The following is a 12,294-nucleotide window of genomic DNA, read 5'->3' on the forward strand; positions in this document are numbered from 1 at the left end:
TTAAACTTATATTTTCCTATTTCTATTCTCTAATGAGTATAGGGTACGTGTTTAGTTACTACTTGCTACTCCTTATTAAGGATCCTATTGGCTGCTGGCAAGTTTCCATTGCTACTCTTTGTGTTCTTCTTGTTTCGACTTCACGTTTCTCTCTTCCTATCTCTCTCTCCCTCTTTCCCATTCTCTCTTTCTCTCTCTCACACTCTCTCTATCTCTCTCCGTCTTTCCAGTTTCTCTATCTGTCTCTCCTTGTTTCCCTATCTCTCTTCCTCTCTGTCCCTCTTTTTGTTTCTCTTCCTCTATCTCTCTCTTTCCCTCTTTTTGTTTCTCTCTTCCTCTCTCTCTCCCTCTTTCCTTTCTCTCTCTATCTCTTTCCCTCTTTCCCTCTTTCCCTTTCTCTCTTGCTCTCTCTCTCTGTCCGTCTATTTCTCACTCTCTCTCTTTTACTCTTCCTCTCTCTCTCCCTCTCTCTACATCTCTCTGTTTCCATTTCTCTGTCCCTCTATTTAGCACTCTCTCTTTCCCTTTCTATCTCTGTCTCTACCTCTTTATGTTTCTCTCTGTCCAGATGGATCCATGGCTGCAATTTAATTACACCCGTCAACCCAACATCACGAAGATACAACGGTCGGGAGGTTGGGAGGCAAAGGTGTCTTCCGCCACTGGTGGTCGGACACCGGTGATCAAACGGACAGCGATGGTCAGAAAAATAAGGACAATAAACCTAATCCAACAGTCCTAGGAGAGCAGTTGGATCAAGCCTGGTCCCTTGAGAGGGTCGAGAGGACCTCTTGTAACCTCTTAAAGGGGGATTCGAAGAATAAACGATGGATCTCTTGTCGTAGAAAGATGGTACAAAGCAAAGGTCTCTCTCAAGTTTTGAAGCACAAAACGATGTCATGACAGCTCTAGCAGAGTGCAGACAGCTCATGGAGGCTTGAGGAAAGAGCTAGGGGAGCTCAGATCTGTGCTAGCATGATGGAAAAGAGTAAGAGTGATTGCACACTGAAGTTTGGTGATGGCGACCGGCGCTGCCACTCTTGCTCATTGAATCATGCCGAATCCAGTATTTCCTTCACTTTATCTGTTTGATACTCAGTAGCAGAATACTCTAAGTCCGATTCAAGTGATCTCCAGCAACTATCAAGCTTGACTGGACTAAAATTGGGCGTTGTGATTTCATTCAGGCATTTCATCAAGCACCTAGAGTGCAGTCTAAAATAGTTGTTGATTTCTCTTAGTTCCTTCTGATTCTACCTAATAAAAAATCTAAAATGTATATATATCTATACATATCAAATTTATCATTTTTTTGTGGGTTTGTAGAGGCATTCTGTCAAGCACCTCAAAGGTGTTTGCTACCCCCTACTTTGCTTGTTTGTTTTCGGGCATCCAGTCAAATGCCTTCAGGTGTCGATAGAGCTACCCTTTTAACTGTCAACTTTGTGCCATAAAAATTATATAAAATATAGTCCTTCACCATATAATAAATAATAGACCTATATAAGTCATCTTCAACTACTCTAGGTAAACTTTATACTCATATATATTCCTTAATTACCCTTAGTAGCCCCTATATTCTCTTGTTACCACTATTCCTATCTAGGTAGTTAATTAATTATATCATAAACTTACCAAACTTTATCTCTTTAAGCTTTAATTCTTAGGATATAAATATGTACTTATTTTTTCCCCTAATCTGGATCTTGCTAAAGGTTCCTTATTCCTCTTATCTTTATAACACTTCTTTTCTCTCTTCTTTCTACTTCATTCCTCTTACTAAACTAAAGACCTCTATCAACTAGTCACTGATCTCATACTTCTATTATCTCTTATTCCTTATCTTACTCAAATATTGATACTTATCCCTATAACCGACTGATATTCTTATATATCTTACTAATAAATTCACATCTTTATTTGATTCAGGCAAATTAATAATTACAACGACATTCAAAATTAGTACGTAATTTTTCTTTATCACCCCTCGGTCTTTACTCCCAAAGTTATCATATAAATTAATACAATGAATAATGTATATGATGTCCATGGTCAGGGGTACATAGAGGCATAGGGCCGAGAGTACTATGGAAACAGGGGCCGTCAAATCAATATGGCAATCAGAGGAGGAAATAATATCGCATAGCCAACAGTGGTTACTTTTGTATTCTACAAGTCACTACCTTATAATCAAGCCTACTTGAAATCATTAATTGCTCATCTTATAACTGTGAATGCTGACTGACACTTTGACGTTGAGCCAAACCAGTAATAACACCCCTATGCCAAGTTGGACCAATAACGTTATGATTTAGGATGATAATTGATCAATGGAGGAGGAGTTCGTCTCCCAATTTCTATAACATCACCACTGATTTTGGTTTGAGCACAAAATGGACAAAAGCTAAGATAATCCTTTAAAGGTAAAATATGTTTTATTTTATACACATTCGAAGTTTGGAAGCCCAGATGTACTCATGATGGATAGGTACTTATCCCAATTGAATTACGGTGTTTTGAAAATAAAAAGCTACAAAAATATAGAGTCAATAGGAGAAAAAAATTTCATGCTCGCCTTGATTATGCCATTTCTTCTCATTTCTACCACCATACTGTCACCATCACAGTTTATTATCACAAACATCCTTGTTTCCACCCTCTTGCCTCTCATTGGAAATGCTACCTCATTGTTGCCATGGACTCCAGTGGAGACAATATATCTCAAATATCTTCATCTAGAATTAATTGTGTTGATAATGAATGTTCCTATATTCTTTATATGATAGCTCCTTTCAAACACACAGAAATTTAGGCTTTATCAATTAATGAAGATGGGCATTCGCTACATAAAAAGGAATACTGGTAGTTATTGATGTAAACTTTGTAAGAAAAAGGAGTTGACAGTGAATATAAATAATGAAGGCAGCAAAATATTGTTAGGGGCACATATGGGAAAGTATTTCCCCACCACAGTAGATTTTTTTATGCACAACTCAAGAGAAAAAAAAGAAGAACTGTATGAGCACATCATCAATATAGGTATACTATTCTTTAAAATTATGTGATTAGTTTTGAAAATCTACTTTCAAAGCTTCCAAGTTCCAAGACTATTAGATGTGAAATGGTTGAAGTATTTGAAGAAGGTACACAACCCTTCAAAAAAGAGCTTAGCCTGAATAATGTTCCTCAACTTGAAGGGACACAAGTGTTTGGCTATTTATGGTATACCAGTTCACTGGATCGATCAGGAGCATAAGTTTTGTGAGTAACTCCTCAATTTAAAGCAGACAGCCAGATAACATAAGCGGGCAGACTTGGTACAGATGTTACCCTTTGTTTGGAAAGATTACAACCTGATTTACAACGTGATCATTTATTTCTTTACATCCTAATCGAAAATTAATAAACATATTTTTCCTCCTATTACAAGTATTTTTTATCAGAGCCAATGACCTAAATAATAAGACTACAGCATTGGATACCTTATCGTGGCTAAAAAATGATATTGAATATAAGTTAAACAAGAAACATCATGTACTGTGCATGCCACATTTTTTATCTTTTGTATAACAAAGATTAAGAGAACTAAGTATTGAAATTGATTAGATTTCTCATTTATGTACATTTTTTATAAGTTACTCTTTTTGAATATATAACATTGAAAATTTTGATTGGAACAAAGGGGCAAAATTTAATGAGCAGGATACTGGTTAACATGAAAGTGTAACTGAAGAAAGCATTCCAAAATGATTTCAAAATATTATTTATATATTTTGAAACTAGTCATTACAGTTCGATCATCATTATGACGACTTCACTATCATCAGAATATATGCAAGAGATTAGGAATAGGAAATTAGTTGATACATAGAAAACTTCCCCACAACGTGGACATCCACTAGAAAACTTCTATCAAGAAACACCTCTTGAAAGTGGATTGAGCTTTGAACCATTCAGGTAACTTAAAGGGCATAGTTACCATGGAGGATAAATAGTTAGAATATTTCTGTTGAGAACAGAACCTATGTTCTATATTACAATAATATTGGACTCAAAAGTAGAGTTTATATTTATTCCAATGTATGAGGATAATTCTACCATTCAATATGTATATTGATTGCTTGCAACTTCTCCTGATTTATTGACTATAAACAGTCATTCAGATAAAGAAAATAATTACATTCAAAGTGTCAAACAATAAAAAATACTGGTGCTAATATCTATTAATGAAACTTACTTTAATAAAAATTACTTCAATGGTGGCATCATATTGGGTCTAAAAAATCTACATCTTAAAATTAAGAGTAGAGAAATTCATATGAGGTTTACCTCAAGTAATCCATTGGTACCTCCTTGTAATGTTCAGTGAGGAATCGTGGTATTTCATAGAAGGTTATATAAAAAATAATATGGATTCTAATGACTATGAAACGTTGGGCTCGTGAGGATCAAGTAAATACTGTGGTAGAGGAAGCTGAAGTAGATGTGAATGTAGAGGAATTCAAATGTCATGTTCTTATTTGTTTTAAGAAGCATTATCATATTTTAAAATTTTAAACATTCATTCTGATGCCTCTTACTCATGAATGACGATGATTTTGTATGCTTACAGCAGGTTGAAAAGATTCAAGGCTACTTCCCACTAATAAACCCAGGTGGTGCCTAGATAGAAGCAATCTGATAGCCAAGTGGAGCCCAGGAAAAAGAATTTTAGGAGCAAGTCGAGTCAAGGGGCCTTATGGGTTAGTAGGCATCAAAATTTGATATATTTAAGAGCTATTCAAACTATTTTCTTAAGTACTTTTCTATCATGATGGTTTGATATATTCAGGTCAGGCCAGAAATGTATTTGATTTTCCAGTGGACCCATTACAAAGATGTTATATTTGCTCTCAGAAGTTAATTGTTTCACTCTCTTAATTAATCATTTGACCTGATTTTGACTTGGAGTATTATCTTGGAACTCGATTTATTTCAACACTCATGACCAAAGATATACGTTTTACCAATCAAAACCAGTCTTTGAATAAACTGAGTCTGTTATATCGGAGAATAGAGAGGAATATAACAGAGGAAGTAAGAAGTCTGTTCAACACTCTATTTTTAGTGTAAAAGCATACTTTTTTTACACAAAAAATAACAAGCCTGAGATTTACACTAAAGTTGAAGAAAAACACATTTTTAAGCATGGCGACCGGCGTGAGAGGAAGTATTACAATTTGAAGAATTCTTGAAGGTAAAACTGCGATGCAATAATAAGTCCACCGACAAACGTTTCATCATCTTGTATTACATGTTATGAGAAGAAAAAAGTTGCCAATTGGGATTAATGTTAGGGGCTCCTAAGAGCCCCCTTAATTAGGATCTATGAATCAATCAGCAAATCTCTTTATGATAGGGGCTCTTATGAGCTCACATCTGTATCATAATCCTCAATGAAATCTCATTTATGTGATTTACACTACCCATAATGAAGAGGAGTATGTGTTTACCCAATGATTTACACTATCCAGATGCCAGAACAATGTTTTTATGTTTTCATTTGGTCATCTGCCTTTTCTACTATCCACCCTGTGTCAAAGGTTCTTCCACATACAAAAAAACTCTTAATTTGAATCTAAAAATTTTAACAGCCAAATTACATGATATCTAATAAAGGCCTTCAGATAAGCTTATGGGTAGAAGGCACTCACAAGTTACTGATTCAGCTAAGTTGCTTCGTCCAATCAAACGGTTCCCATGCTTGAGAGAAAGCAGCAACTGCTGACTTCTGTGTATCAACTGTTTCATGCCGCCGACGCCGGTACATGTCTTCTTCAGGAAGTTGGAGCATACCCCTGATGACATTTAGGCCAATGCTGGTGTTGAAGTTTGACTCGTCATCGATGACATGGGCAAATCCACGGTCAAGACCAAACTCTACAAAGAAGTAAGGGAAATCCTTTGGGATCACACGCCTCAGCCCCTTTTCGCTCGTGGTTTCAATGAGCTTCTTTGCGTTGTGTTGGCTCCATTCATCCTCAGCTTCATCGATCGCCTGTGACAGCAGTGGGCACATTAGAAAGAGACGAGAAGGGGAGATGAGTGAGAGAAAAGGGGGGAGAGGGGCAAGCACAAGATGTTCTACTAGAGAGGCAAGACAAGAGAATGAGAGACATGATTAAATACTAAAAGAGAGAAAGTAAGAAACAACGAGGGAGAGATCATTGGGTGCTAATGGAGAGGGAGTAAGAGAGACTAAGAGAGACGAGGCAAGAAAGATACAACTAAGAACTAAAAGAGAGAGAATGAGAGAGACTGAGAGAGAGAGACGCGGTAAGGGAGAGAGAGATCTCTGGGTAGTAAAAGAGAGCGCAAGAGAGATTGAGAAAGAGACAGAAAGAGAGAGAGAAATGATTGAGATCTAATAAAGAGAGAAACAGAAAAAGAAGACAACGAATAGCTGACCCAAAGACCTATTGGGGACTGAGTCCCAAACAGAGAGAAACAAAGAGATGACAGAGAGAAAAAGACTGAGAGAGAAGGAAGACATGAGGAGCTAAACCCAAAGAGCGACTGGAGACAGAAACAGAAAGATTCTTAGAAAAGGAGTCTACAAAGAGAGAAAGGGTGGGTGCTAACAGAGGACCGAGAGAGAGAGAGAGGGAGAGAGAGAGAGAGAGAGAGAGAGAGAGAGAAAAGGAGAGAAATGATGGGTGCTAACAGAGGACCAAGAGAGAAAGAGGGAGGGAGAGAGAGAGAGAGAGAGAGAGAGAGAGAGAGAGAGAGAGAGAGAGAGAGAGAGAGAGAGAGAGAGAAGGAAACTGAAACAGAGAAAGATTCTTAGAAAAGGAGTCTACAAAGAGAGAAATGATGGGTGCTAACAGAGGACTGAGAGAGAGAGAGAAAAGAAGAGAAATGATGGGTGCTAACAGAGGACCGAGAGAGAGAGAGGGAGAGAGAGGAGAGAGAGAGAGAGAGAAAAAAGGAGACTGAAACAGAGAAAGATTCTTAGAAAAGGAGTCTACAAAGAGAGAAATGAAGGGTGCTAACAGAGGACAGAGAGAGAGAGAGAGAGAGAGAGAGAGAGAGAGAGAGAGAGAGAGAGAGTTTAAAAGTGAGCCTACAGTTTATTAACACAAACAACGGAAAGGGTTAGGCTAAGAAAAGAGGGAAAAAGATAGAGAGAGAGCTTCCTACCTTTTTGAAGTACATAGGAGCTTCTTCTGCAAGCTCACGAGGCAATGGAATGCACTCAACTAAGCAGTGCCGTCGTTGTTTAGAGAGGCCAGTCACAGTTTCTATGAACACAACTCCTTTGTCTTGCTTAGTAAACATCATTATCAAACACTTCTTGAAGTTGCGCATTTCTTGCCACACATTGTCATCAAGGGCTCTGGTACTAGCCTCATGCTGCATTTCGCATTACGCAAAATACATCAACTTTCTAATCCCTGGGGATCCGGAAGAAAGATATAATAAGAGAAAAAAAACGCCGAAATAAACTGCCTTTTACCAGATTGAACCCTGATTAATATTGGCTACTGTATAAATTAAAGGTAAAATCTTCAATGAATGAGATCATGCGAATCCAAACAATCTTTATTAGGCTCTGTTGGATGGTGTTTGACACAAAAGGCGTTCCACAAGAAAACCTCTGATGCCAAGTACATAGATATCTTTTTAACCCTCAAGAAATCCAAATTATAATGCAGAAACCAAAAAATATCAACTGGAAATGTGAATCTAATGGTATATTCATCTTGAGGAACCACTGAAACGAGCAGCATATTTTATGAGATTGAAATTATAAACACTTACTTGCAATGGCAAAATGCAGCAATGGCCTTGCACAAGAGGTTGATAACGGGGTAGCATCAAATATGTAAAATTTGCAATTGAGATAACCAGATGTTTTTGCTGCGTTTGGCCTTCCAAGCAAAACTGGCAGCGTTCCTGCTGGGTCATCATTCGATGGCCGCTGTTGTGTTGACTCCCAGGAGCTGGTTCCCTGTTTTTTCTACTCTTTCTGGAAGGGGCTCCATCAAAGTCATACTCATCGTCTGCTCTTCCAGAAAATGTGTATTTCCGATCTTGCATAATTCTTTTTGCCAGGTTATGATCACCATCATCCTCCCTCTTTTTCCAATGGCAGGGAGCTCTTCTCTCAGCATGTCTATAATAAATCAAGAACAAAGATAATTTACCAACGGTTCACGAAGAGAAAGTGGATTTCAAATGTCAATTGGTGAATGTTTGGGAGAACCTGCTACCACTCCCCATGATTTCCTGGCCGATTGCTTTGCTGTGAGAGTCTTGGCCTTGACTAATAGATGCTGCCTCCTGGAAAAATAAGAAATGATTTGAAGTAAAATCAATGGAACACTGGAACTTTGCTGTGGAACTTCCGGTAACCTACTCTGGACCGTAAAAAGCATGGACTAGATTATCCAGCCAGTTATTTTATTTGATTAAGGATTTCATAAATGGTTAAAAAAAACACGTCATAACCTTCTCCAGCCCCATTTCGTACGCATACGGGTTTAGATGTATAAACGTAAATGAATGATAAATTAAAACAGTTAAAAGCACATACTAAGTGGTAAGTGAATTAAGGCGAGGGATTCCTGACCGAAATAAAGCTAAAAAATATTCGTCTTACCATCAGTTTGTCAGCCTCATCATGTTTCCCTTTCATACGAAGCTGCATCGCTTTTGCCGCCAACTGATTTGCACTCAGTCCCTCCACAGAAACTAAATAATCTTTCTGAGATGTTGATGTTTCACCTCCACCTCTCTCTTGATTCCCAGAATCATGACTTAGCTGGGTAGAAAATGTATCCAAGAAACTGCCATCATTCGAGAATTTATTCATGGCAGACAGAGCATCTGTCAGAACATCATCCTCCTTAATGACAGTTGTCTTCTTCCTTCTCCATTCCGTTGACTCATATTTTGGCCTTTTCATCTCTGGATGACGAGATGATACATCACGTAAGTAACCACGTTGACCCTGGTTTATATCATTTTCAAGTTTATCAGGCTTCTCAGTATTTCCTTTTCTTCTATCTTTTATTGCATGCTGATGAGCATGGACATGTGCAGCTCTACGGGACGCCACAGATGTAGCCAATTCACCCAATGATCCCCAGCGTTCTTCCACAACCTGCAAAAGTAAAATAGTGTCAATACAATACCTAATTTAATTTGTTTTATCCTGAGCGCCCTCCATCAGGTCGTAATATTTCTATAAACCTTCTTGTTTATGCATTTGTAAATGTTTTCCTGCGAATATCCACTTTTTACAGATTCTTCTTGGGACGTCTAATGGGCCAGGCCCCTTCCTCTTTGCAACTCATATTTAATCAGGTCATCGAGCATAATGAAATGACTCTCTTTTTTCTCATGTGAAACCCTTCCACGGGTACCGCATATCCTTCTCTGAGCAAATGGGAGCACTAACAAAGAGTATTTGTGGACAATGATGAAAATCATCATCATCATCCAAAAGAGGTCATTGTTATTTGTCCTTGTCTGCTACATGAGCAAAGCTGACGATTTCATCATCCTCATTGTTATCACCTTGTTCCCAGACAAGATGATGATGATGACAGTTGTGTCATCGTCTCTCCCCAACTGAGTGAGGTTAAGAGAGGAAGAGTTACAATAGGCAATGATGAGACAAATTCGTCATCACTATTCCCACCTGCAGATGACAAATGATGACCATGTCATCTGCATTGTCATCCTGGTGAGGACAAATGAGGGGAGCAGCGAGAACTTGTCATGGCGAACAGTACTAGCAAAGGGTGATTGATCTTTTTAAAACTATCTTAAGTGAATCGACTGACTACATATGAATAAGTACGGTAACTAAGGACCTCATCAAATTTTCTCCCTTCTCTCGATGCTTGCTCCTTTGCACGTTTTAAAGCCTTCAGCCGCCAACTAGCTCCACCGTCACCAACAAGTGACGAAGAAAGCAGTAGATTTGACTTGTGTTCCTCACTTTCTTCAGGGAAACCTGCTCCACTGCTTCGCAGATAAGGGTTCAGTTCTCGTGGATTGGGCTTAATTTCCTGCTAATTAGAAACAGATGAAACGTTAGAGGAACGAAGCTGTTCTGACTGAGAGAACTCAAGAAATGCCCAAAGGGAATGAAGAATAGAAAATGTTTTATCGTCAGTTCCAGTTTCAAAATTTTTACAATCACTGTAAAAACAATCTGTCTTAATGAGCTTCAAATATTTTCTCACTGAGGAAATTATGAAAAGAACCACAATAACACAGAGCAGAGATTGGCGGTACTTTCTAAGGCTAAATATGCAAATGTCTTAAAAGCAGAGAAAGAAAGATATTTTAAAGAGAAATTACGTATTTTTTTCAAAGGATTCAGACCAAACGCTGCCAGAATCTACGAAAATAATCAATTTAAAACCATACCTCCTCGATTGGAACTTCTTCAACGGCATCAACAACATGAGAATCCCTCCTCGTGGAAACATTGCTGGACTTGAGCATCCAGTCTAGCCCCATTTCTTTTCTGGATATTTCCATATCTGCAGAAAGAAAGATAAAAACCTCAAAGAGACTTAAAATACAACCTTGATACCAAATATATACAAGATAACACATCAACACCAAACCTTTTTCTTTTTGTCTTTCATCTTTGGAACCTTTTTTCTTTTCTGACTGTCTGATGCCTTTCTTGCTCTTAGAACTCTTCCTTTTATTCAACTCCTCTTCAGTCTCTGAAAAGCTTGAGCTTTCGGAATATGTATCATCAGAACTGTCTGAAGCATTCCGTCTACTTCTTTTACTGGTATGATGCTTTTTCTTCCCTTTGGATTTCTTCCTGTCCTTTGGAGAGTGATCCGAATCGGATAATTCCTTCACTTGTTCTCGCGGAATAAATTTTATTCCAGATAACATCTTAAAATCTACGCAACTTTAAATCTTCAGAGTAAGATTTTCTTTTAGCTGGAGATTACAAAAAGATTAAATTAGATACGGAAACTTCACCTTAGATGCATTAAAACAAGCGTCAGAAGCACAAGCAGAAAAACGAATTGTTAGAGACCATTAAATATTTAATTTCGCTCAAATTTTTTTGCGGTGAACTCCATTACCAACAGCCTTAGTTAGACATATTCCCTTATGCTTCTTGGTTTTCTAGATGAAGTTAATCACTCCAATACATATCAAGACAGTTAAGCATGGCTAAATTGATCAAACGGCAATCACTGAACAATACTCATGCCCCAAATAGGAAGATTGTATCAAAACAGATAGATAGTGCTCCAAGGTAACGGCACACTTCGAATTACGAACTCTTCTGTCAAATCAGACCCCTTAATCATTAAATGTCCGTTAATTATATTTCTTAAACTGAATATACAATTCCGTTTCCCTTTTGAATACAAAAAAAAAATTGATACGCAATTATTTGTGAAGCAGAGTACAAGTGAACCAAAGCAGAGAACATGCAGCATAATAAAGGAAACAAAAGAAACTTTTGAACAGCAACTCGACCTGTTCCATTTCATCACCTATTTCTTTTCTTTAATGAAACAATGACTATGAGACGAACCCTTGAGGCCGATGACCAGAATTCAGATTCCTCAATTGTAATTTGCCGAATTCGATAAAAAATCCCAAAAAAGAAAACTTATAAACTCGCGATGATGCAAATAACCCATCAACATGTCCCATGGTTCATCGTATTTAAATTTGGATGTTACGGCAGCCTCGGAAATGCTTTAAAAAACCGGATTTTTTTCAGTGAGTTGGAAATTGGCGAGGGCGAAAAACCCTCCAGCCAAAAGCAGAATTACTGAACCCATAAATCTTCCGTGATCAATATGAAACGAGCAGATTTTCGACGACGTTACATACCAACGCAGCTTCGACGATGGCGGCTTGCGACGATGACGATTCTGCAAAGATTTCAATGGCAAAAGAGAGAGAGATAGAGAGAAAGGTGGAGAGAGAGGTAGAGAGAGAGGTAGAAGATTTAATAAGCAGACATTTAAATGACAACAGAACTTATATATGACCATTCGTCCCGTCCAGAATTCGTCCCGTCCGGTCCTAGACTTTCTCGTCCCATGACAAAACAGTGCATTGGGCACTCAGAATTTGACAGGTGGCACAGCACGTGCCAAATTCAAGCGGGAGCAGTCAGGCCGATACTTGACTCCCACAGGACGCAGTGAGCGTCGTGTCCGTCGTCCGAGGCCCTGGACGGGACGGTTGTTTCATCCATGGACACAGCAACCGTCACGTCCTGAGACCAGTGGACGGTTCTTCGTAAAT

General features: G+C 38.3%; 1 protein-coding gene across 1 annotated transcript; it reads right to left on the bottom strand.

Moving 5' to 3' along the window:
• Window positions 1-5,527: 5,527 nt before the first annotated feature.
• LOC144707791 (CwfJ-like family protein) lies at window positions 5,528-12,010 on the bottom strand. Its single transcript, XM_078581035.1, has 9 exons — window positions 11,875-12,010; window positions 10,626-10,959; window positions 10,423-10,538; window positions 9,861-10,058; window positions 8,642-9,145; window positions 8,246-8,322; window positions 7,801-8,155; window positions 7,180-7,392; window positions 5,528-6,037 (listed from the first exon to the last, which is right to left on the bottom strand). The coding sequence occupies exons 2-9, from the start codon at window positions 10,909-10,911 to the stop codon at window positions 5,705-5,707; spliced, it is 2,082 nt and encodes a 693-aa protein (XP_078437161.1). The 5' UTR covers window positions 10,912-10,959; window positions 11,875-12,010; the 3' UTR covers window positions 5,528-5,704.
• Between the last annotated feature and the right edge of the window lie 284 nt (window positions 12,011-12,294).

Source organism: Wolffia australiana, chromosome 9, assembly GCF_029677425.1.
Source record: "Wolffia australiana isolate 7733 chromosome 9, ASM2967742v1".
Classification (NCBI taxonomy): domain Eukaryota; kingdom Viridiplantae; phylum Streptophyta; class Magnoliopsida; order Alismatales; family Araceae; genus Wolffia; species Wolffia australiana.